Genomic DNA, 24,906 nt, shown 5'->3' with positions numbered 1-24,906 from the left:
GCTGCCTCCTATTTTAAACTGAAACTGAACTAATTAGGCTTTAGTAAATGAATTTCCTTCTAGATTCCAGCCATATTCAAAGCCTTTATCAAAATGAAGTTCAGGTGTGCACCATCCTTTTCTAGTCTCCTGCTACCTGAATGGAGATCTTCATGCAAAGGAGGCTGAGGTGTGTTGGAGTTCACAGTATCCAACAAATCCCCAACCCCAGGAATTTGTTGTTTAGCAGCCTTTTCAGTTTCCCTTGATGTCTCAAGCAGATGAAGATACTTAAGACCAAAGTGATGCAGCCTAAAATGTCTAGAATAGTAAAAAGTGCTGCCTTGGGCCCTTCTCCTTAATTCATCCTTCAAAACAGTTGTGATTTTTTGGGGAAGTGTCAATCTCTGTAAGCCATAAAGTGCAGACACCAGCATTTTAAGTGGATTAAATACTTTTTTTATGTTGTATACGTTAATTATTTCAAGTCATGTTCTGGGGCATACTGCAGTTGTGTGTCAAGGCTACTACAGTATGCATTGCATTGAGTGTTCTTGCTAGCCAAATGCCAACCAGAACATGATAATTATGATGAGATGCATGCCAGGAAAATAAACCATGCATGCCCAGAAGTGCTAATTCCATTGGCTAAATCAAATCTACAGTCAGAAAACAAAATTAGTGAGTACTTAGAATACATAATTACCCAATTGTGTGCATAAAAGAATGAGATGTTTTTCATTCACATGACCCAGTAAACCTCAAAAGGATAAATAAGCATAAGAAAGAAACTGTTGAAGACCAAATCTTGCACCCACTGAAGTGAACAAATTTATCTGAGTTGAAGACATTAGGACTGAATGGAGTTATAAGTGAGAATACTGTGGCCACATCGTAGGAACTCTTACTCCATAGTAAGAGAAACTAAGGTCAGAACATTTCAAAAAGGGCACAAAAGTAAAAGATACATTAAGCACAGGTATAATTCCTGGTACTCACTCATGTTTCTTTGGTGGCAGCTTACATAAAGAGCTTAATTGAATTGGTTAGGATGTATTTGAACTTGCAGAAGCAATACATACAAAATGTGTTGATGTAATGTAGAATACATGGAGGTGATAAACATTCAACTCTGTACACTATTCTTTATGCTAACAATGTGGATGTATACATCTCAAAGCAGTGTATATCTTCTAAGAGAACAGTATGTACTGAGGCAAAAAAAAATCTAGTTAGAAGATAAACTCATTCTATTTTTGTCTTATCTGCCCAGAAGGGCATGAGTGGGGAGCCATGAAAGCAGGAGATCTACTTTAACTTGTGAAGAGAAAGGGGAAAATTCATTCAGTTGCAATAACCCTAACCAAGTTCAAATAGCCTTCTGCTGTTTTTAAGCTCACCTCCCCTGGATTTTTTTGGCCAAAACCAGAGAAATGTATTGCATAGCTCTTCCAGGAGTAATTGTAAGATAAAGAAGGCCTCTTTTAATAAGGGAGGATTTTTCAGACTTCCAAAAATGAAATGTTTGAAAGCACAAAGGTAAGCATATTCTCCTTGCAGAGCATAAACACTTACTTTCTGTTTAACAAGGTAAGTTTGATCATCAGATCTGCATAGCCATACGCATCTCTTCATAAAGTATGTTACAGTTGAAGGTAGACTTAACTACACTTGTGCATTTCTTTATTGGTGCAAGGGTGCCATCCTGATTATTGGATTAAATTAATTTTATATAACTATTTGTATGGTGAGAGTTAGATTCTGACTAATGAGAAAATGAATTTCACAAGTATATAAATAAATTTTTGGGGTCAAATGATTGCTAGAAAAATCAACAGCAAAATACTGACTTTAGATGGCTGCTTTCAGAGGTACTTGTAATAAATATTTTTCTTTCATGCTTTCTCTAATTTGTTTGGGAAAGTGGAGTCTGTCAATACTTCTGGCACAGTCAAGTTATGAGTAATAAGCAAATAGCTGTAACTGAGCAGTGCCCTTTTATTTACCAAGTGTCATGTAACTGCATAGAAAATTCTGTGTAGAAGCAAAAGAATCGAGCTGTGCTTTTTGAAGATCAGCTGGAAAAGATTTTTAAAGACTCTAAACAGTTGTTTTATTGTTCTGTGGTTTTCAAACAATTGTGCTTCTTGAAACTTCTGCAGGTTGTTAAAACAGAAGGAGAGGACCTTGTCCCCAGAAGCTATTGGGATACTTTGAGACGTAGCACAAGCCAAGCACTCTTTTCAGACCTTGCAGAGGTACAAGACAACCTCTGTCTCTGGCCCTATTCCTATGCTGATTATTTTCCTATGCACTTTGTTTCTTCTCTTCCTTTTAATTACTTCTCTTTTTTCCCCTTCAAACCTGGAAGTCCTCAGATGAAACCGATTTGTCTGCAGTGTGGTAATTGAAAGTTGCCATTTCCCTGTGAGAGCCAAGTTACCTTTTGAAAGACTTGAAAGATCCAAGTCCTCTTCAGTGGTTACAGTAGGAAGGATTTTCTAACACTAGCAGTGACAATGTTTCACAGTTAGAGAAGTAATTCAGGAAACCTTTCTCATTTAGACTCAATCCAGCAATAGGACAACTTTAGTGAGACTTGCAGCCCTTTAAGCTTTTCATCTTTAGGTCCTTAATGTATTTTTCATGGATGTTATCAGAGCATATCTTCACAAACACAGCACCATGCAAAGACAATTTTAATTGCTTGCTCAAACTAAGAGTGTTTTAAGGTAACCAAAACATTAGTCAATCTCTTTTGATATTACATGGTCATTATGGAGGGCTACCAGTATCACTGGGCTCTCAAATCATTTTCTGTAATGCTTTAAATAAGATTCTTGTTTCACAGTCTGCTTTCAGGTAATTAAGATAATTTATTTGTATTGATTGTTTAAGTAGGTCAGAAAACTAGATCATTTAGGCTTCTGTGTGTTCCCATACAGTGAGGGTGGTTGCTTTGCTGATTGTGGCTTTAAAGGACATACAGCAACTCCTCACTGACTCTGGTCTCAAGTTTTGTGCTTCAGAAGCAGGACCATAATGAGAAAAGCACAAAGAACTGAAATAAACCTCCAGGGTAAAACAATCTTTTGCTTTCCTTCATTAGGAATGTGTGCTCTATATTAAAAATATTTAGTGTTTTGTCCCTGCTGTCCCTCTGCAGAAGCTGTTGAATAACCTGAGGATTTGGATGTGCTTTTTCTAATGTCCACATTGAATTCACTCACAGTCGCTTCATACCAGTCTGTTGTCCCTTAGTTTTCATCGGGTTATTTATTCTTACATGTTAATCTTTCTACTCATGGTTGTGTTTATAAATGTAGTCAGGTTTTATTCTCATAGGCTACAGACAATAAAGTCTTTGATTTTTCTCTTCCCAGATCTCAAGTAGGCCTTCTCTGTAGCTCTCTCAGCTTGAGATTGTTTGCTTTAAACAAAACAAAATGCAGGATTGCAGAATGGAGTTTTGTACCAGTATTTATAGCAATATTCATAGTAACAATGCATTCATAATAATCTTTCAATAAAGCAGTATACCTAGCCTTTTTTCCCCCTGTGTTTAAATGCATGAGCTCCTCAACTATTATTCCAGTGATTAGTCCTTAATTATTCCACCAAATTTCAAACTCCACAACAACAATGCTGTTGTCTAGTCAGCTAAGGGAGACATAGAGGGGAGAGAGGTGCACTGTTTTCATTGACTACTTAAGGAGTAGTCAATGAATTAACTGTCATTTAAATCTACAGTTAGACAGCATGAATTCAGTCCCAAGTACAGATGGCCTTAAATTTGCTAATCTCTCTACACCTTTTAATTGGAGAAGTTTGTTACATCTGACGCCTCAGACTGTCTGCATTGAGCTTAACAAGCAGCTACACTAAACACTGATTTAAATTGTAAAATGCATTAGGAGTCTTTCTCCTCACTTGTAAATCATTTTATGAAAAAAGAAATGTCAAACATTTGTTCCACTGACAGTTTGCCACTTCTCATCATGATCACCTTTGTCTTGTTTGAATTAAGTTTGAGCTGCCTGACTTTGATCCATTTCTCCCCCAGGTATTTTTATATCTGAATAGTATTATAGCCATCTACACTGAGAAGGTGGCATGAAGGTAGCTGACATTGGACTGCATGTTGTTTCATAGCCTTTTGAGAAGGTTTTGTTTAAATTGAAAAGGATAGTAAATAAGGTTCATTAATGTGGGAATCAATTTACAAGGTCTCTTTGGGTATAGAAGTTATTCATCACATCCAGTGTCTTTCTACGACAGTTTACAGTGCTGTTTGTGCTATCCCTGATTTATCAGCTGCACCATCCTGTTGGAATATGCAAATTACCACTGAATTCAGGTTGTGGGTTTGTTCTTAAGTTACTGCCAATCAGCAGATTTCTTAGCACTATTGAAAAACCAAGGACTTGCACAAAGAAAATTCTTACTAATTCAAAGCTTAATATGCACACTTTATTCTCTGAAGTGGAGCATTGCTGTAAGTGGACCATTCTGCTGTAAGCGGACCATTGCTGATGAGTGCAAGTTTTAGTCAAAAGCTTGAAATGATTCAATGCAATCAGTGCAGAAGGAGCACAGGAGTAATTTTCAGTTGTGTGCAGTTCTGCAAAGAAGCATACTGGCTTGAGTTTCTGAGGTGAGGTTCTTGTTTGGGGTTTTTTCACTTGGTCAGGATGACAAAATGGGAATTGTGGAAGGACAGAGTGTATTTTTTTTATGATTCTTTAGATATGGGGGAATGCAACCTAAGTCTAAGGTTTTGAAATGTTTTTGCAAGATGAAAGGCTGTAATTTAACATTTGATATCTCTTCAGTGTACTTGAGGGAAATTGTTTGAATGTGCCTAGGGATTTAGTTGCTTAAAAGACTTAAGAAATCAGGGTATCTGCATTTCAGTATATTGTGTCCTGTAGTAGAGGATAACAATATTAAAAGACAAATAGTGATTACTTTTCAGAGTTAGTTTGCTCACTGGAGGAGCAGAGCTGTCTTAATTGAAGGACATTAAATATCTTTCTACCTATATTTACACTATGTCATCTTATTTCTCCCTGGAGAAGAATATGGGAATAAAGAGGAAGCTGGAGTACATGAAATACAATCTTGAGAATCCTGAATTGATTATACTAAAGTACTGAAAAGTCTCTCTTGTTTCTTTACTTCTTGATTGTTAAAAGGAAAGGATTTGTGGGTTTATTGTCTCATGTTTTCCCGTGTTAATGATACATAAATGCTCTTAACTGATACATAACTACTCCTAATTGCATTTTACATTATTTACAAATCAGTATGTACATTTGAAAATAATACAGTGTATTGCCAGACCACACAGATAGGAAGTAATTTTTTCATGATGCATGATGATAAATTACTGCACACTGTTCAACAGTTCTTCCTAATCTCTTAATTTAGAGTTTCTCCATCTGTGTAAAGTTCTAGCTTCTTCAGTTACAAAATAAAGTCAGACTTGAAGGACTTGGGTGCAGTTTTCCATGTGCAGATCTTTAGATATCTGTATAACCAGTTCTCTATTCTTGGAGTAAATCCCATGGGTTTATAATCTGTCATTATGGTGATAAATTAGTACTGCTACATCTCCCAAGTACCTACTAGGTTTCTGCATCGTGTATTCTGGTTTGTACTTTAACAGTGGAGTCCACAGGCACACTTCCAGAAAAACACAGTGTTGCTGATGAGTGGCAGCTTGCCTGGGAAGAGAGAGACTTCTGGCTCTCACTCTGCTTCTCTTAAGAACTTGTCTTTGTAAGAAAAAGTGAGATCTCAGGCAGAAGATTCTCCCTAAGCAGCTGCAGCAAGGAGACTATTACTTTTTGAACTTCAAATGTTGGCAGATGCATATTAATGCCAGAAGGGTGTTGCCATGGTGGAATACTGTGGCTTATGTAAGAGCCTTATGTTACTGAATTATTTTTCTAGCTCATCGCTATATCAAGAGTTTCTTTGTAAAAGAGGAAAAAAAAATCAGTGCACATACACAAGAGCTGAAGGTAATTAATATGTAGTAAACAAGTGGAATGTTGCACGCTCACTTTACCCAGGTGATGGTTCCTTCTGACCATATAGGGATGATAGTTACTGCTATTTACGTGTGTGTCTTCATGTTTACAACTCTTGCTCTTATAAATGGTCAACACTAGTTGGTTTTACTATTCTAATTCTGTGCCTTCAAAAGTGATAATTATTTAATGTAAAAGTGTTAGTACAGGTTCAAAGATTGCTGTCTGATGCAGGGACCACATAGTCAGTAGATGAGGAATATTCTTTAAAAAAGAATCAAACTATTACTTAAAAATTTCTTATAATCCTCTTGTTTTAAGTATATTTGAGCAATGAAACATAAGTTGTGTTCTGCCACTTACAGCAAAGAATATAAAGTACAGCTGACTGATGTGAATGTGATTGGAATACAATTTCATGCTTAATAATTCTTAAATATAAGACTATGTGAAGTAATTCCACTTAATTTGTTAGTAGTTGCATAGTAGAAAGGAAAGGAGATTGTGTAGTGAGGCAGCTATTTTTATGGTTTACCTCAACATTAATATTAGAGTGTTGTGTTTTTTCTCAAGAGTTTATGGCTTTATTTTTCTTGCTTTCCCTCCCTTTCATTGCAACTTGCATTATATTACATTGTTGGTTTAAATGTTTTTCTACCAAATGCAATTAACAGTCTAATGCTATTTTGTGTGAAAATTGCATGACTAAATTAATTTAATGGGTTTTAATACTAAACTCTTTTTTAAGACTGTGAACATTAAAAAAACCCTCTTGTAATAAAAAGGTCTGTCGTGATGATAGACATTCTGTGATTCTCAGATAATGCCTCTGTGACTGATCCAGTGTTTTCTGTTCTAATATTTAAGCGTGCTGATGATATTGCAAGTTCACTGTCAGATACAACACTGCTTGTACACTTTTTTGGCAAGAAAGGAAAAGCTGAGCTGAACTTCGAAGACTTTTATAGGTGAGTCTCAACATTATTAATTCCTTGTAGAAAAAAAACCACTCGGATGCTTGTTGTGATTAATGTAGGTTGTATCTGTAATGGAGGAGTAATTAATTAATGCAGAATGATATTTTTCCAAACTTAATATTGTTTATTAATTTTGATGTTCAGAACTCTTGCCACCCCTGGCCACTAATTTTAATAATAATCAGTTCTTCACACGGTCACAGAAACTTTATACAAAGGAGTAGCTAGATCTAGAAATAACTAGCAAAAATATATAACATTAGCTGAACTCAGTTGAACTGGAAGAGAAGGGTCCCGCAGTCAGTATACTGCTTGTGGTTAATTGTGCCGATTGTCCACTAGAGGGACTCAAGTTGCCCACAGCCCCTTTTACTCTCACCTTGAGTGTCTCCAGGGATGAGGCTTCGTTTGCCTCCCTGGGCAACCTGTTCCAGTAAAGATAATGATGTGAGTTCAAAGCAAACAAATAAACAAAAACATAGCAAATAATGTACTGTTTCTAAAAGCACCTAGTTAAAATGACCATCTGTTGCTGTCAGATGTTGTGAATGCTGAAGAGGTCAAAACCTAGCAGATGTATTCATGAACAAAGGATCCATCAAATTTTATTCAACACTGATTCACCAGTTCAGAAAAATCATGAAACTGTAGACTGATGAGGGAAATACTGTTGTATATTTACCTTGCATTTATACTTTGGCTTAGACATCCTTTTGATTTGAGCTCCTCAGAGTTCCTAGCAATCAAATGATATATTAGGAAGGAGTGTTGCTGACAGTGTCTACAGGGTGGGAAATCTTGGGGCCCTCTAACAGGGAAGTGTCACAGATGAACGTGACCTCCCAGTCTAGTACTACATAACTGGAGGACTGATTTGATCATTGGTTTGTATAACTTGTGCATTAAGCAGAATTAGAGAAATTATATTTTGGTTGTATATGTACCTGGTTTTATACTTTATCCAGTTTTGTTGTCCAGGATATTCTAACTGTGTTATTAACTTGGGAGGAGTTATAGAAATATTGTTAAGAATAGTGAGGTATTAAAAAAAAAAAAAAAGGGAAAAAAATATAAAGGTCCAATTGAAAGGCTGCAAGTGCTCATTGCACTTAGATTGTTAAAAAGAGAAAGTTCAGATTTAATTGGAATCTGTAATTAACTATATGGGGATCAAATTTTGGGAATTCATTTAGTACTATGTTAGAATCTTCATAGAAAAAGGATTTACCAAATTTGCTATCAGTGCTACCAAAAGGGTACTAATTTGTATAATTCTGTTTGGCTTTATATTCTAGGAATCTTTTAAGGACATGGATAGTAGAAATATGAACCATTGCCATTTCTTTGTGTTTATGTTTGTGCTTTAGATTTATGGATAACCTACAAACTGAGGTTCTGGAGATAGAATTCCTTTCCTACTCTAATGGGATGAACACCATCAGCGAGGAAGACTTTGCCCATATTCTTTTGAGGTACACAAATGTGGAAAATACGTCAAGTTACCTGGAAAACATGCGCTGTAGGATTCCTGAAGAGAAGGTAATTGTTTAGCTAGAGCAACAAAGGGCCACAGCATCCATTCCCAGTGGCAGCCTTTTTGGACTGAGTGAGATTCTGTCACTGAATTAATTAGCGCCAGGATTTTACGCTGATCAAAAACTGTCTCTCATGTTTTTTGAAGTACTAAAAATGAAAAGAGTAAATAGCAGAGGATTATGTTCTAGATTTAACTAGTAATATTTTGACGTTTAGATGACAACATTTTATAGTACATGAAAATTCAGTTTAAGCAGCAAAATCTACAAGAACTGAAGAAAAAATTGAAGGCATTTAAAATCCCTTTAATTCTTAATTCTGTTTTGCACTGCACTGGGATAGCTCTTCAGAAGTTACATTGCTACCTTTTACTGGTACTATAATCTTAATAACGGATCCTGTGTATGTAATTACTGCATGTGGTTCTTACTGATGGCTGAAGAGACAGATAACAAAACCAAGAAAGATCATGAGGTTGGTAGTCATTCATTTGTTTATCAATAGATGGGTTGTCAGGAGTGTATCAGAGAGAAGTGCAGTGGCAGCTATGCATCAGTGGTGATCCATAGCCCTTCAGTGTTTTGCATATAGTCCTCCTGTTTGTATTTATAGACAGAGATCTGTCCTATAAATCTAACTCTTTTAGTAGCTACATACTTAAATAGCATTGACAATATACCTTGTGAAGAAAGTAATATCAGTTTGGACAGTTTCCATAGAATCATGGAGTTGTTTTGGTGGGAAAAGACCTCTAAGATCATTGAGTCCAACCATCAATCTAACACCACCGTGGCCATTAACCCATGTCACAAAGTGCCATATCCACATGTTTCTTGAACTCCAGACAGTGACTCCACCACTTCCCTGGGCAGTCTGTTCCAGTGCCTAGCCACTCTTTCAGGAAAGAATTTTTTGTTGATATCCAACCTAAACCTCCTCTGGCACAATTTCAGGCCATTTCCTCTCATTCTATAACCTGACACTAGAGAAAAGAGACTGACCTCCACCTCACTCCAACCTCCTTTCAGGTAGTTGTAGAGAGCAATCGGGTCTTCCCTCAGCCTCCTCTGCTTCAAATGGGTTGTGAGTTTCTTTTATTTGAGAAATTACATTGTCATTTCAGTACAGGCCAAGTAAAATCAGTCAGCTGATCTCATAGAAACACAGGAAAAAGTCAACATTTTTTTGTTCAGATATGTGGATTATGTGATTCTTCTGTAGTTTTACAGTAGTTAGAAATAAATATAGCTGGGGAGTGAGAAGGGAAAGCAGTACTGTCTCTTTTGTACCAGATTAGGTGTAAAATGAAGTGGTAAGACTGGGATCAGAGTTCCTGCTCAGTCATGCTTTCTGAGTTCCTGATCTAGATGCTGAGTCACTTAGTTCAAACTACTGTAAAATGTCTGCAGCTTTCGCTATTCAAAACCAAGATAGTGCAAGAGAAATGTTTGCTTAGTTCCCAAATGCTTTCTCATTTGTTTCCATATATAGTTCCATATACATGGAAATCTGTGGAAAAAAAGCACTTTGGGCCTTGTATAACAACAATGATTTAAGTTTCACTTGAGTAACTGAAAAATAATGACAGCTGTAGGTATAGAGGAGTATTTCCTTGGATGGCAAGTTATTGAGTAACTATAAACACAGAGTTTTCTTTTGAACACAAGGAAGTGTTCTTTGAAGTTAATCTCTTAAGTCTTGCAATGTCACTGTTCTGATTGCAAGTCTCCCACAGTTGTTTCCTTTTCCTGATGTACGGTGAAACCATCAGCTATGGAAAACTTCCACAATTCCTGTGTCACTCAGTTACAGGTTTGTTTGTGTTGCACTTTGGGAACATCCTGGCATGTGATCAGTGATGTATATCTGTGTGCCAGAATGTGTGCCACGGAGTAAAAAAGACATTGCCATCTGCCATAGCTCCTTATCGTGGTCTTTAAAGGTGCTGTCAGTGGAGTGGATAAAGTAAATCCCTGTGACAAGCATTGTCCTGGCCACAGGATTTTGAGAACTGGACTTTGCCTCTTATTGCTGTGGAGGTGTTTTACACATCCTTGCTCTTTTTTTACACACAATAGCAAAATTCTGAAATATGCTCTCAATTGTATTACAGTGATATGCCACAATGCTAATACAAACTGGAGCATTCCACTTAGAGGAAGCCTGTAAATCAGTAGGCAGCTACACTCCTATTGAGTTGGCACTACACTCAGAGTTGGCAACATTAATCTTTCATGGCACTGTGTGCAGATGCCCTTAAAGGAACGTGATGATCAGTTGGTGTGCTGCAGTCATGTTAAAATGATCAACTGGCATGCTGCCTGCTCACAGGATGTTTGCCTCCCTTTGCTAACTAGATGCCAAGCAGTAATTCATTTAAGCTGTCATCTTGAATCATTGTAGATGTCAGCTCCTAAAGGAAATCTAGGCATTTTTAGCAGCATTGGTGCATCAATACAACAGTTTTCTTTGCTGTAGTAAAATATAATCTGTCTAAATAAATAGAAAATTTATTATTTCCTTTCCCAAAGACCATCTTTCATAAGTCTTTGGTTTTAACAATATTATGTTGCTCTCCACATCTACCACAGTACTTTCTGTCTCATGCAGGTTTATGCCCAACCTCTGCCATTTTTTTCCTACGCCACAAACCTTCTTACCTGTTTTGACTGTGTTCCAGCATAATGGCTAGATGTGTTTTGGAGGAGAGATGTTAAGTCAAGATCTTAGTTTGAACAGAAAGGCTCTCACAGGTTTTTCTCTTGTCTTCAGGTTTATTTTCAAAGAGGAGTAGTGAAATAGAATAAAAGAATAAAAGCAGACAGAAAAATAGGAAGGAATGATAGCTAAAGAAATCTAGGCAAATCAAGGTTTGACAAGGAATGCCATCCCATGTTCAGAATGGCTGACAGACCGTGGAGAATGAGTTGACAGCAATAGCCTTTGCTTAATTCAAAGGCTCTGATTAGGATTTCTTTCAGAGTTGATTGAGAGTTTATTGGGTCATTGGATTTGTAGCTAAGAACACTGTGAAGTTTCAGGTGGACAGAGTGCTGAGCCATTTTTTCCAGACCATATTTTTGCTGAGAAAGTTTGGACCAGACGATCCTTGAGATCCCTTTCAACCTGGTATTCTGTTATTCTACAATAAGAGAAAAACAGAACTAATATTATGAGGAAGTAATTTAAAATAGCCTCTTTATACAGTAGAGCACTTTCAGGTAAACTTCCACAGAAGGTATTCTGAAGTCTGGTCAAAGTGCAAAAGATCTATTAAATATCTGGACAAACCCTGCAACATTTGATTCTTGAAATGTCAGCAGAAGAGACTTTGGTGTCTAAATCAATATATGTAGTGACTTCACCTTGAACTTAAATAAGACCATAACGTGTATTTATGAACCTATTTGATGTATTTATGTGCACTCAAAGATTCATTTCATAGTGGTTTGTGGCTTTTCAGTAGTAAACCTATTCCAACATTCATACAAACCTAGAGTCTTATTCTTAGTTAACTGCCATGTCATAATAATCCTGGAATTCTTAGAGTGTTTTAAGCAATGGAACAATACTTTTGACTGCTTTTTGGGTGAGAATTGCTTAGTGTTGCAGTGACAAAGAGGAAAGACATCTTGCATTCCTCAGGAGACTCAAATTCTTTGTTGACTTTTAGTACAAATCTGTGTTTTTTTTTTCAATGAGTGTAGTTTCTATTGTTAAATGAAGTAGATATATGCACCTGCGAGTTTATTTATCAATTATTATCCCTACTGATAATTCTTATGGTGGATGTTGCTCTTTTATTTTTCAGGGTATCACATTTGATGAGTTTAGATCATTTTTCCAGTTTTTGAACAACCTTGAGGACTTTGCAATTGCAATGCAAATGTATAACTTTGCAAGTCGTTCCATAGGTCAAGGTAAGTGCTTATATTTGTATAAAAATCTGTTGACAAAGATACATAACCACTGACAAAAATGATGCAAATGTGTAATTTTGCAAGTTGTTCCATAGGTCAAGGTAAGTATTTATATTTGTCTAAAAATCTGTTGACAAAGATACATAACCACTGACAAAAATGATGCAAATGTGTAATTTTGCAAGTTGTTCCATAGGTCAAGGTAAGTATTTATATTTGTCTAAAAATCTGTTGACAAAGATACATAACCACTGACAAAAATGCAAAAAGGTTTTGTAATTCCTACTTCATAGTTTTAATGTTTCAGATTCAAGGTGAAACAGCCTAAGACTCCTAAGCCTTTGAGAGGAGGAGGCTTAGTCATAAGAGATGCGATAAAGCTTTACAAAGTCATTGAAGTGGATAAGCTGAATACAGAATAGTTGTTCACCAAATCCTGCAATACAGGAAGAGCTAAAAGGCATCTGATGATCTGTTTAAAGCAAACATTTATTTATGTGGTGGGTATCTGGAACTTCTACAAAGTTTGTGGAAGGAAACGGTGTTAGAAGGTCTGAAGAGGGATTAGGCAGATTGTTGAACAAACCAGTAAGTGGGTGCTGAAAGAACTAGGCAGGTATATACTGATTCAGATCCTTACTACATCAGTGTTGCAGTTTTAGGACAAGTGTCCTAAGTTGTAAATAAAATTTTCAGGAGAACTTGAAAATATGTCTGTGATGATTTGGGAATTACCTGCCCCCCACTCTTATGAAACCACCCAGACTAGACTCAGCCAGCTGGAGGTTAAGGAGTGAAGCTTTTTATTTACAGCTTACCACAATATACAAGCAGATATTTACACTATATACAGTTATATACAGAAATATATATGTTTAAGGTAATACAGAAACACAACACCCCTCCCAGGAAGGGCTCCCAACCACCCTTCCACCTTCTTTCCAGCCCAGAGTTTGCCTTATGTGCAGGGTGAGCATGGAGGGTCGGCAAGGGGGGTTAGAAAGCAAAAGGATTAGTTACACAGAAGCAGCTCAGGGAGAAAGCACAAGCTCCGAGAGAGACACACACACACACACTTATCTATGTTTTGTATCCTTGCTTTTGTCCATCTCAGCAAGCCTATGAGTGAAGTAGACATCACCATTGTTTCCTTTTCACAGCCTATAGTCTAATTTCTCTCACTAAGGTATTCCAGTTAGCCTCAAACTAGCACATACACCCCACAAGTGGGCTGAAGAGAACATAAGAGAGATCTTTATCTCATTTCAATAGCCTGTTATTTTTCTATGTAATCTGAAATTCAGAGTATTGCCTTGCTTGCTTGCTTGCTTGCTTGCTTTTCCCACTGACTCCCTCTGGCTTTGTCTGCTCTGTGATGAAACATTGTTTGGGTACCATTGCAGTGGCAAGGTAAGACAACTTAGCCTTGTAGGCTGCGGTGTCCAAGGAGTGAGGTGTTTGGACTTCTGTCCAGAAGGGTCTGAGTTTGCTCAGAGGGGTTACCTGCTTTGTAAATAATGATTTCATTTTACTTCCAAAATTCTTATTGTGGTAATTTATCTTTGGAGGGTAAATCCCAAAGTAGTGTAAAACCACCACAAACAGTTGAGATACTTGACAAACTGTAAGGTGAAGAATTATGTGCTCAGACTTGCACGGCTCTCCTCATGGTGCACTTTCATGGCTCTGACGCAGTAACAGCAGCATAGTCCTACCTCATGTGACCTTACCAAAGGAGAATATTGATTTCTCTGTGCTCTATTTCTTAGATCCTGTTTTGGGTCAACACAGTAGATGTCATTAGTATATGTGTAACATAGGTTTAATTGTGAAATGGTTTTCTGATTTTGTTATTACACATAGTATAGTACATGGACCATTGTCTTATTACCAATTAAGCAGAATCATATCAGTTGAGAACTACTTGGTTTAGAACTGTGAAAATCAACCCTAGTTTTCACTGTTTTGTTGGGGGTTTTTTTGAGTGGTTAAATGTAACAAGTTAAAAGTTAACTTATTTTAATACATTTTTTTTTCTTCCCATGTTCTCCTTATGCAGATGAATTCAAACGTGCTGTGTACGTAGCCACAGGTGTGAAGCTTTCACCACATTTGGTGAACACAGTGTTCAAGATTTTTGACGTTGACAGAGATGACCAGCTGAGTTATAAAGAATTCATTGGCATTATGAAGGACAGACTCAACCGAGGGTTTAGGGTAAGGATTCTAATTTTTATAATTATCTTAGTTGACTTTACTACTTACCACTTTAGCACCTGTGGCACCAGCAGGTTTCAAACCAACAGTGTTTATGTTTAAGGACCTAAGTTTTACAGCAGTCCTCAAACAGTCTGCAAGATAAAGTCATTCTTAAATTCTTGCTTCTTTTTTTTATTAGAAAGCAATACATAGAGGACCTTACATACCTTTGTAGGGCACAAACCAAACCAGAGATGTGAAATCCTTGCACACTGTCATTTCTTAAGGATTGTGTGTGATTGCTAGACTGGCATGAAGAATTTTAACAAGGGTACCAAGATGTCTAGGTTGTTTGCAGGGGAAAAGAAATTTTGTATGCTTCAAGCTCAGGCAATTTAATAAAAGGTCAAACACTCTTCTAAAACATTATGTAAAATACCAAGTGTTGATAATGACTGATTGAAAGAGTTGCAGCAAAAGGTTGTTCTAATTTTCAAATAAAGACTTAAGGAAGTGGCACTGAACAGTGCTATGGTCTAGTTCAAAGTTGCTTTTGATAATTTAACCCTGTATTGAATATATTAAGTAACAAGAAGCTAGAGGGCAGGAAATTACTTGCAGAAGATGTCCATAGGGAACAAGCTTGTAAATTATGCTTTGCCTTTCAGGTGAATGTATATGCCTGCTGCCCTCTTCTGGTTCTCTCTAGTACAGAGGAGTTTTATAGTAGCAAAAATCTTTCATTATTAAAGCATGATCAATAAAAGTCACATTTTTTTTCTTCACATGCCAGATGTTAACATTTTTAACTAAAATGCCAAATGATGTTCTTGCTGACAACCTAATCCCTTAGATGCAAACCTTAAACTATATTATGCTTCCTAAATCCACATTTCAGTACATTAATCCTATGATGTAAATTTAGTCATTGCTAGCTTCCTAAATATAACTCTAGAATTTTCTGTGAAGTGGTGTCGAGTCTAATAGTTTACTTGTTATTTTTGTAACACTATGAATGGATGTAAAATGTGGATAACAACCACTGCATCTGTAACAAATGTACTTCTTTGTTGTCCTCAATTCCTTCGATTACGGTGTGGGAACGATGATTGTTTCATGACTGTTTCAAGGTGTTCAGTTATATGTTTTAATTGTTTACTAATCATAAGTGTGCAGTGTATGTTAATTTAACAAGAAAACAGTCTGCTTACTAAGGAATTCTTGTATATGTATTACATGTTTCTATTTCACAAAATCCACGAGAGAAAGCACATTTAACCCTTAAGAAGTTGCATCACCCAGCGTTATTCAGTCTTATGCATGTATCTTTCTTTGGTCTAGGCCAATATAAAATATGCCAGTGGACTGTAAAAGAACTGTAAAAATAGCCAAGGATGTTCAGAAGAATAGCACCACCTTTCATAAATGCTGTGTCTAATTTGAATTAGAAACATCTCCTGACTGCATAGAAGATCATCATGATTTGGCCTTATAATTAATTTATATTCAGACATGCCTACATGCAGACTTGTGAGATTATCCAGAAAAAATGCATTCTTTTCACTAATCAATAGTGTTCCAACACAATTACAGTACCAAGCTTAGGAATTGCAATTTCCAGTAAGCTTCTGTGTCACACAAACCTGATTTTTCTGAGAGCAAGTAGTAATAAAAACTCTGCAAAGATTTTCTTCTTCAGTTCTGAAAACACTCCCCACCCACCCCAATCTTGTTTTAGAATGAAAAGAAGAGAACATAAAAGAATCATTTGCCCAGAAAGTGTCATTAACTGCTTACTATTATTTGTACATTAAAAGTTACATGGTATTTCCTGTGGCCAAAGCAAGTAGAAGTTTACCTCTTGCCCCTACAATATGGAGACCTCCAATGTTGTCTCTTGCTAAATCAAAACTAACAAATCACTAACTTCTTTCCTTTGTCAATAGCTGTGTTCTGAATCCATATTGAGATTTGGTCAGTTCTGTTATTCAGATAAAAGAACATTATAGCTTTTGCTTATGCAGTATATTTTGTAGTAACATAGGAAGTTTTATCCTGAGCAGTTTAAACCTGTTCATAAAGTGTAAATACTTGATGTTAGTATTAAGCATCATGCAACTTGTACTTCAGCCCAATCAGTGTAGTCTCTGATTATAGCTCTATAAACGTTCTAAACACCCAGTTTAAAATAGGCTGTTGATTTGAAGCATGATTTTACAATTTACACCTTACACTTCATAATGTTTTAGAAGCTGTTTTGCTAAAATGCTTGCACAGAAGAATCTTGAGGTTGTCACAGAGCATGGTACTACGACTATGTATTTCAGAAAAGGGCATTTTGTAGTTGTATGTCTGACTAAAACAAATATGTTTAAAAGCAAAGATTTACACAAGTCCAGTGAAAATGAAGTTCTGAAAGGTCGGTCAGTACCTACCAGCTTTGTCTTCTTTAAAAGATCAACCATAAACTCATGCACTTGAAGAAGTTCAGGTACTACCCCTTATGTGAAATACTCATTTGAATATATATGTTAGATGTATTTTTTCAAAAAGTAAATGTCTTAGAGTTTACCAAATTAAATTTCTCTCTGGAACGTTGGAGTCTTGATTTGAGTAGTTTGAAACAAACTAGTATATTAAGCTGCCATCAAGTGATCAGTCAGAGTATTGCCATAGAATGTGCAGACATGAAAAGCTTTGTTTTTCCTTGCAGTTTGGTTTAAAATAGTTAATTCCTTTCTTCTTTTTACTTTTAAAATACATCAGATTTCCCCTTCCTTTATAAATTCCATTTTTAAACTAAAGTCTTTGGAACTTAATGACTAAGAGATAAACATTTTACCTAGAACATATGTACTGTACCTTCTAGATATTTGTCACTTAAAGCCATTGTTTTGTATTTTCATGATACTGTTGTCCTATGCTTACTTCTGGCTGCCTTCACATGTTGTCTGCATCTGCGCACTTCTCCATCTTCTGCTCCACAGGGCTACAAACCTATACAGAGGTATACCACTTTCAAATCCTGCGTGAGGAAGGAGCTCTATAGCAGATAAATGACGGTATGTGTTAGCCACCCAGTCTGAGTGTGCTGGCATGCTTGCAGGACTGGCTGAATGTTTAACTGTCCCTGCTGTGTTTCCTATTCCAAAAGTCAGAAGTAGGCTATCTGACTGTAGGCAATGACTGTGTCTCTGACTGAAGCAGGAAAACTTTGTTCTGCATTTGGCAATGACTGACTCACTCTGTCACCGTTCTGTAAGCCAGCTGTGATTTTGTACTCTGTTTGGAATAGGGAAAAGTAATCCTTTGTAGTTTCTGTTGCTGTTTCCTGTCTGTCCTGTGATCACTTTTCAGTAATTTCTGATATCTATAGCTAATAAGTATTTGTAAATGAAGGCTGTAAAGGCAGAGTTTTCTTTCTGAGACATTGTGAGTAGCTTGATTCTACTTTGATTTATGGTTCTGCTTTTCAAAACAGTAATGTATTCTTGGCACTCTTAATGCTATAGCAGCAATTTTAGAAAGCAAGCACTATGCCCACACATGGTCACCATGCCTGTGTCTGCATATCTACCACATAAATATTCATTCTTACAATTAGACTTCAGAGCAAAAACTGTGGTGTGAATATTGTGGAGCCATATTGTGAAACTGTCATAGAGTGGACACAACAGAAAGATGTTCAGCAGATGTTTCTTACTTAAACCAAGAGACTGCTCCTTTGCAATTTAAGGTTTTGGTGTCAGTGCTTTTTTTTTTTCTGTTTGCAGACTGTAGTAGTTGGTGGGAACACTATTAGGGGCTGCTGTAGGTCCCAGATATTTTATATTGCAGTGGGAAGAGATGTGCACCATGATGAACTGGCCTCACAGTCAGTGGTCTGCTGTGAGTGAACCCCATGTAATAGCCAGCACATCTCATGTCCTTCTGAGCCAGGGGAGTTTGACTGTCATTCCACCACTTTAATTCTAAGACATGATATTAAGCTGAGTTTTCTTGTTAAATAACCATAATCATATGCCTCAATGCATCAGCATATTGATATCTGACCTAAATCATCCCTTTTCCTTTCTTATGCCTCTTTGAGCACTTGTATGCCACTGAGTGTGCTAGGCCTCTGGTTTAAATCTTTCTTCCCTAGCTGTGAAATGGCATGACAGGAAAGTGTGGAATGTAGGTGCACTAAGGAGAAGTTTTATGGATCCTGCTTATCTGGAGTGATGTCTGGCCTCCAGCACAGTGGAAAGACCAAGTCTGTAAGGATGAGAGGTCAAGTCCATTTGCCCAGGCTGGCAGCCCACCAGCTTACCTTTCCTACTTATGGCTTCTTTGTGTAGACCCTTGCGTGAGATAGGTACGGGACTGGGAGTAATACATCTACAACAGTCATCTGCTGCTCTTCAAAAACTGCTCCTTGTCTCCTGTGATGAATTACAGTAAGATGTCCAGTTGTAAGTTATTCCAAGTCCCTTTAATGCAAAGTGTTACTTGACTTGGAGTACTTCCTCAAATTTTGTTTTGGTCAATATTTACTTAAGTTTGCTGCAAGTGTCAGTTAATGGAAATGGAAACTTAAGGCAGAATGTGTGAAGTGACTCAGAGTTAGTTACTGTGGAGGAGAAACAAATTAATTCTGTCTTTCCCACAGAGCATTGAGTAAAAGTGAATTTAGATTATTATAAAATTAATTTCTATTTAGTTTATAAATTGAAAAGATAATAGAGGCAGAATCATTGCAAGTTTGAAATTGAACAGTTTCAATTGGGTAATTTAATTTCAGTCTGAGGTACAAAACCCCATGTAAATGTATGTGAAATGGAAAACTCTACTTCAATTACATCTCAAAATTAGGCACAATACAATAGCTCTTACATTTACTTTGTTCCAAATATAAATGTACAGATCACTGTCTGCTTTGAAACCCTTTTTGTGGTAAACAGAGGAGTCTGATGGAAGTGATTAAGGTACTTGGCATACCTACCATAGATGATATCATCCTTTGAATCTGCACCCTGAAAAGGAGTAAACAGCACATTGTGCTGTGCATTGCATATCTCTGAATTCCATCAATTTAATTTACTTAACACTATAAAGAATGTTATAGCCTTATAATAAAGAATGAAAATCTCTCCTTGGGGAACAACTGCACATGCTCTGTCTGGTCAGACAGCAGTAATGTTTTTGGAGATCTTGTCTTGCTGCATTGCTCTTCTTGCAGGGCACACAGCCTGACTCGGCAGGGGCAGATACTCCTTTGACTACACTGCAGGGAGAACAGGAAAAAACATGTTAGTAGGGAACTGCCAAACAGAGCTGAGAGGAGAACTCTACTACCAGTGCTTTGTTGGGAGGGTTACCTAGGAAATTTCTAACAAAACTCAAGAGTTAATTTCTGAAGAAGGATGCTAGAGACCGACTTTAGGAGAGATTCAAGTCCATCTGCAAGTACTGTTTGCTAAACTATTTGTAATACTTTAAGTAACTTAAATCTCTTTAACTCCAATTCTGTTCGCTTCTGAAGTATTGAAAGTAGATACAATATGTCACATTTGTCAATCTAGAAATTAAGTTGAGTGTCTCAGAAATTTCTTGAAAAGCTTAAGGTTTTTCATTAAAATAACTTTTCTGAATGGGGGTTTGTGGGCTTTCTAAATTTCTGACTGAAAGTTTTTAGGAATAGTTGATAGCTAAAGCCTCTTTTTTGGGACTGACTGAAGAAGGAAATTTCGAGTAAGACACAATAAACTGAAGCATGGATTCAGAGCCTCATTTCCAGTCATGTTTCAACAGTAAATTGCTCTCTTCTCTCAGTACTTCATTCAGTCAAGTGGGATTGAGTTGTCATGTAGGTAATATTTTGAAAGCTGTTAATTTCCTTCTTTTCTTAATATAGAGCAGTTTAATAGATCTATGATAGCTTTTTATAAAACAAAACCTGAAGAGGCTGTTGCTTCCTAGCTGAAGGAACCTCTTCTCTAAAGCAGGTAAGTCAGAAGTGTGTAATAGGCACATCTTACTTATCTTACAGAAGTAACTGGAAGTTACAGAGCCCAAGCTTTTGATCCAAAACCTGACTAGAACCTTAAAAAGATAATCTGGATAGTGGGAGGAAAATCTTACAATGAAGAAAGCCTTGTGGAGTATGTGGAAAAAGTGTTCCTTCTGTGGACTGGGTACACTGAGAGCAGATATGACAGTGCAAGCAGTAGAAATAAGTAGATGAACAGTTACTATATTTCAGTGTTTCTTTTACTGATTTTCATGAACGTTTCCCTGAACCTGTTTCATAAAACCAAACATAAATGCACTCAAAGCATTGGCTGATAACTGAATGTGCCTTTGTTTAATGACGCTGTGCTTTTTGCAAGTAATGGAGTCTTTTCATAAGGTTGACTATAAATCTCAACCAAATTATGCATCCACGTAAGTATTGTACCTAATATTTAAGTCTGGTTTGTATACTGCTGTGGATTAGATTGTTTTCTGAATCTTTACAACACTTGCATAGGGTTTTATGCTTTCTAATTACACAAGATGAGTAAAAACATAAATGGAAAGGAGCCTTTACCCTCCAAAGGTTGGGTTTAATATGCTGCAATGTAAAAACATTTTTAACTACTTCACTCGTTTCAACTAAAGTAAGCTATCAGACAATCTCTCTCAAGGTTTTTTTACCTTGACATTTGTAACCATTTACTTCCAGATACTGGATTTAGGTCCTAAAAATTGTTACAATTTTACTTGTAAAAGCTTCTGGGTTAACTACAATCACAGTTCCTGTTACTTAGCCTCTTACTTAGCTCCTCTCACTCTTTCTCTTCTTCCTATGAAATTAGACTTGTGAAGCGAGGAACAACAGAAGAAATAGAGGTCCAGTGGTACCTACAGACAGCACAGAGTCTAGTGACTCTCCCAGGCCAGCCTTTGGCCAACGTTCCTCTCCATTCAGAGAGCCCTTACTCATGTCAATGAACTTCAATGCAGTTTAGGATTAAGATAACCTAGTATCATGAAGCTTTCATATCATCTGCCTGTTTTCTATTTGGCTAATGCCAAATAGAAATTGTTTCATGAACATCAATGATTTTCTGTGCTTTTAATTTGGTTTCAGAAGTGAATTTTTTGTGCAGTGTCAACATGAAGAAACAAGAAACAAAACTAGAGAGAGAGCAGAACATACCTGAATCAAGAGGATTTTTTTCTTACAGCTTTTAATAGGCAAAGGCTATTTGTTGAATGCTAACTGTGTGCTGTGAGGTGAGGATGCATTCTGAATACTTAAGCTGTGCACAGATTCATAGCCCTCACTTTCTCACTTTACACAAGTATTTCTGAGCCACAGAAGTATTTGATCTTCCATGACTTTAACAGTAACACATGTATCTAGTTTGTCTGTGTCAAATTTAACGTAATATTAAGGAATTTAGTGAACAATATTTTTCCTAATTGTATATTTCCTCACTTTTCACAGGAGACTCCAAGGTATGGTTGGCAGGAATATTACTCTTGTGTGATGACTGTGACCAGTGAACATCTGAGAGATCTATGGAAGCAATTTCGGAGAAGAGATATGCTGAGATAAAGGAAGAAAGAAGGAATACCTGCACTGGTCAGAACTATTTATTCCTATGAATTCTTAATGGAGAACAGAGTAACCCAAATGAATTGTGAATCTTCCAGCTGCCAGTACAAAACACAGGACTTGTTTTCCATTTAATGTAGTGGTCATAAAGTCTTAGAACTGCTTTTCAGGATGTATTTTATTTAAATGACAAACTATCACCTGGTTGGCAGAGGTCTTTTTCTTACAAACACATTCTGTGTAACAGTTTTTATTATTCTGAGATATGTTTGTCATTTAAAAGAGAACCAAGTAAGTTTTACACCTGGGTAGGCAAACATTTTGACAATGAAGAGAATCAGCTTAGACTGTGAATTCACTTTCAGGAGAGCATTATGAAAAGTTTGTGCTAAACTGGGAATGAGAACCCACTAAGTTACATAACAATTATCTACGAGTTGAATGTAAAAACCGAATTCTTACAAGCTAACAAAGCTGTTATGGCCATAATGTGAATGATAGGTATTTACCTAGGAAGGGTACTGTATGGATTATAATGTTCAGATTTTCCAAGTCTTACTATTATGTTTATTTATTTATTCTTTTAAAAGCATAGTACAGATTTTAAGATGTCTTACAAGCCCTATGTTGAAGAGAAGTTAAAATGTTCAAATTCATCTTAAGACACACTTTGTAATATTTATTTTACGTTTTATTGGCATAGATTTGAATTTCTCTGGTATATTTCTGGTAGATTTAAAACTTCATGTGTTTCTTGTGAATAGTGGACTTTTATATGAAATAAGATATGACACTAAATAGAAATTATAGTTGTCTAATTTGCTACTCTGGAATGCAGTATCTGAAAGTAGATGAAAAAGCTTCTTGTGTTTGTGTCAAACCAAAAAGCAAAGCAAACCAAGAATGCATGCAGCAGCACAGAGCAACACTCACTAAGTCATATTAGTTGAATATTACACATCAAATATTAGACATAAATTAGGCCCTATAAAGTTTGTGGAGATTTCAGGCAGTCAGTAGCCACTGTGAGCTTTCATGCCCTGCAGGTTTAGATGTTACTGAAACAGTGGCAAGGACACTGCTGCATTTGGTTTGCATATCTATCCTCTGAAGGATATCTTCTGCCTTTTCTTTTCTTTACTCCCTTTTGTAGGTGATTCTCAGGTAGTGTAGATTAAACCCAAACAGACATGAACATGTATTCCTTACATTTTTCTTGTGAAGAGTCCCTGGATAGTAACTAAGTCTGTATGTATTTAGGAACAATCTGTGCCTTGAAATATATCTAGCTGAATACAAACACACACACTAAAACTAATGCACATAAATTTATTTTGGGAGGCAAATATTTGGTGGCATTTGACCATTAAAGGGGAGCCAAAGTAATGGTTTAAAATCTTCTATTACTCCAAATACTTGTAAGCAACCTTTTCAAAATCGTATTTAGTGCACAGCAAACAGTATCTTATACCACATGTGTATGTACACCTACGTTTAGAGATGTTTAATTTATAATAAGGTTCATCTCTGCTAAAAAAATGAAAACAAAATTAAGAGGAAATTGTTTTTAGGAATTTTCACTTTGAGAAGCTTAGAAAAAAATCTGCTGGGTGTGGCTTTTATTTGAAAAAGCCAGTTCAGAGAGCTTTTGAAGGATGCTACTTCAGTTAATATATCCACATTGTTGTCCTTAAAGGACAGACAACAAGAAAAAAATCAAATAAACTGAGATAAAGGTGCAACAGAACATGGATAAGCTGTAGTCCCTATGTGATTATTTAGGGAATGAACTGTATTCACTCTATCGTCTTCGTACACAGAACTTTCTCACTGCTTCTTGTCAGCATATGCAAACCCCCCTCTCATTTCAGTACTTCAGTGATGAAGCACAAAAAAAAAGGGAAGAAAGGATAGGGAGTTACTGAAGGGATTTCTCTCCTTCATCTTCATTCACCACTGCCCACTTACAGTGATCCTCACCATGAAGGAAGCAGCAGCATCACTAGTGATGATTTTGCTCCTCCACTGCCCTAGGCAATAGTGCACTTTGCTTTTATGGCTGGCTTGAGACAATTTTATTGTTTTTCTATGTACTTCCTAACTGTAGTCACTTAATATAAAATAGAATGTGAAAGTGTCAGATTAGTTTCTAAGAGTATTTTCCCTTATGTTTAATAATAAGTTATTTAATATAAATATGAATATATGCATATACTTGTTTCTTTCAAAATAAATGCACTAAAACCTAATTTTCTTTGCAGTGTATATCATTCATATTCCTTTGTCAGAAAAGACTTTTCTTGCCTAACATGAATGTACAAGTACTTTGAGTTACAGCATCTCACCATCACCTAAAAACACTTTTTTTTTGTTTCTTTCATTTGTTTCTTCAGATATCTTTGCTTTTCTGCCACAGAATGCTCTATAATAGAGCTGGAAGTACAAGGACAGACAGGTGAAAACAAAGCAGGATAATGGGATGTGCCATCTGCTAAGAGAGGCACCCCTCGGATAAGCAGCAGTCAGTGTGCTCAGTAAAACCTTGCTCCAAATCCACCAAATCCCTGTCAGCAGAGAAAGCATGGACACTGCAACTAAATTATCTGCTAGCTGCATAAATTAAGGCTGTTTTCCAAACCAGCTCATTCTCTTCTGTAACTGAAAAAAACTATAAT

General features: G+C 36.5%; 1 protein-coding gene across 4 annotated transcripts in view; it reads left to right on the top strand.

Moving 5' to 3' along the window:
• MICU3 (mitochondrial calcium uptake family member 3) overlaps positions 1–24,480 on the top strand; it is a 57,467-nt gene extending 32,987 nt beyond the window's left edge. Inside the window, exons 9-15 of one of the 4 annotated variants that reach the window (XM_064149077.1) lie at positions 2,142–2,237; positions 6,882–6,982; positions 8,359–8,530; positions 12,339–12,447; positions 14,507–14,664; positions 17,634–17,708; positions 22,121–22,209. In XM_064149077.1, the coding sequence (XP_064005147.1) occupies positions 2,142–2,237; positions 6,882–6,982; positions 8,359–8,530; positions 12,339–12,447; positions 14,507–14,664; positions 17,634–17,702 (705 nt within the window). In that variant the 3' untranslated portion in view covers positions 17,703–17,708; positions 22,121–22,209. Of the gene's footprint in view, positions 1–2,141; positions 2,238–6,881; positions 6,983–8,358; positions 8,531–12,338; positions 12,448–14,506; positions 14,665–17,633; positions 17,709–22,120 lie in introns of all 4 variants that reach the window. The other 3 variants (XM_064149076.1, XM_064149079.1, XM_064149078.1) reach the window with 3 other exon arrangements.
• The last annotated feature ends 426 nt before the right edge of the window (positions 24,481–24,906 follow it).

This window comes from Pogoniulus pusillus, chromosome 9 (assembly GCF_015220805.1).
Source record: "Pogoniulus pusillus isolate bPogPus1 chromosome 9, bPogPus1.pri, whole genome shotgun sequence".
Lineage (NCBI taxonomy): Eukaryota > Metazoa > Chordata > Aves > Piciformes > Lybiidae > Pogoniulus > Pogoniulus pusillus.
The sequence above is the reverse complement of the archived record's forward strand: the minus strand, read 5'-3'. Positions and strand labels throughout refer to the sequence as shown.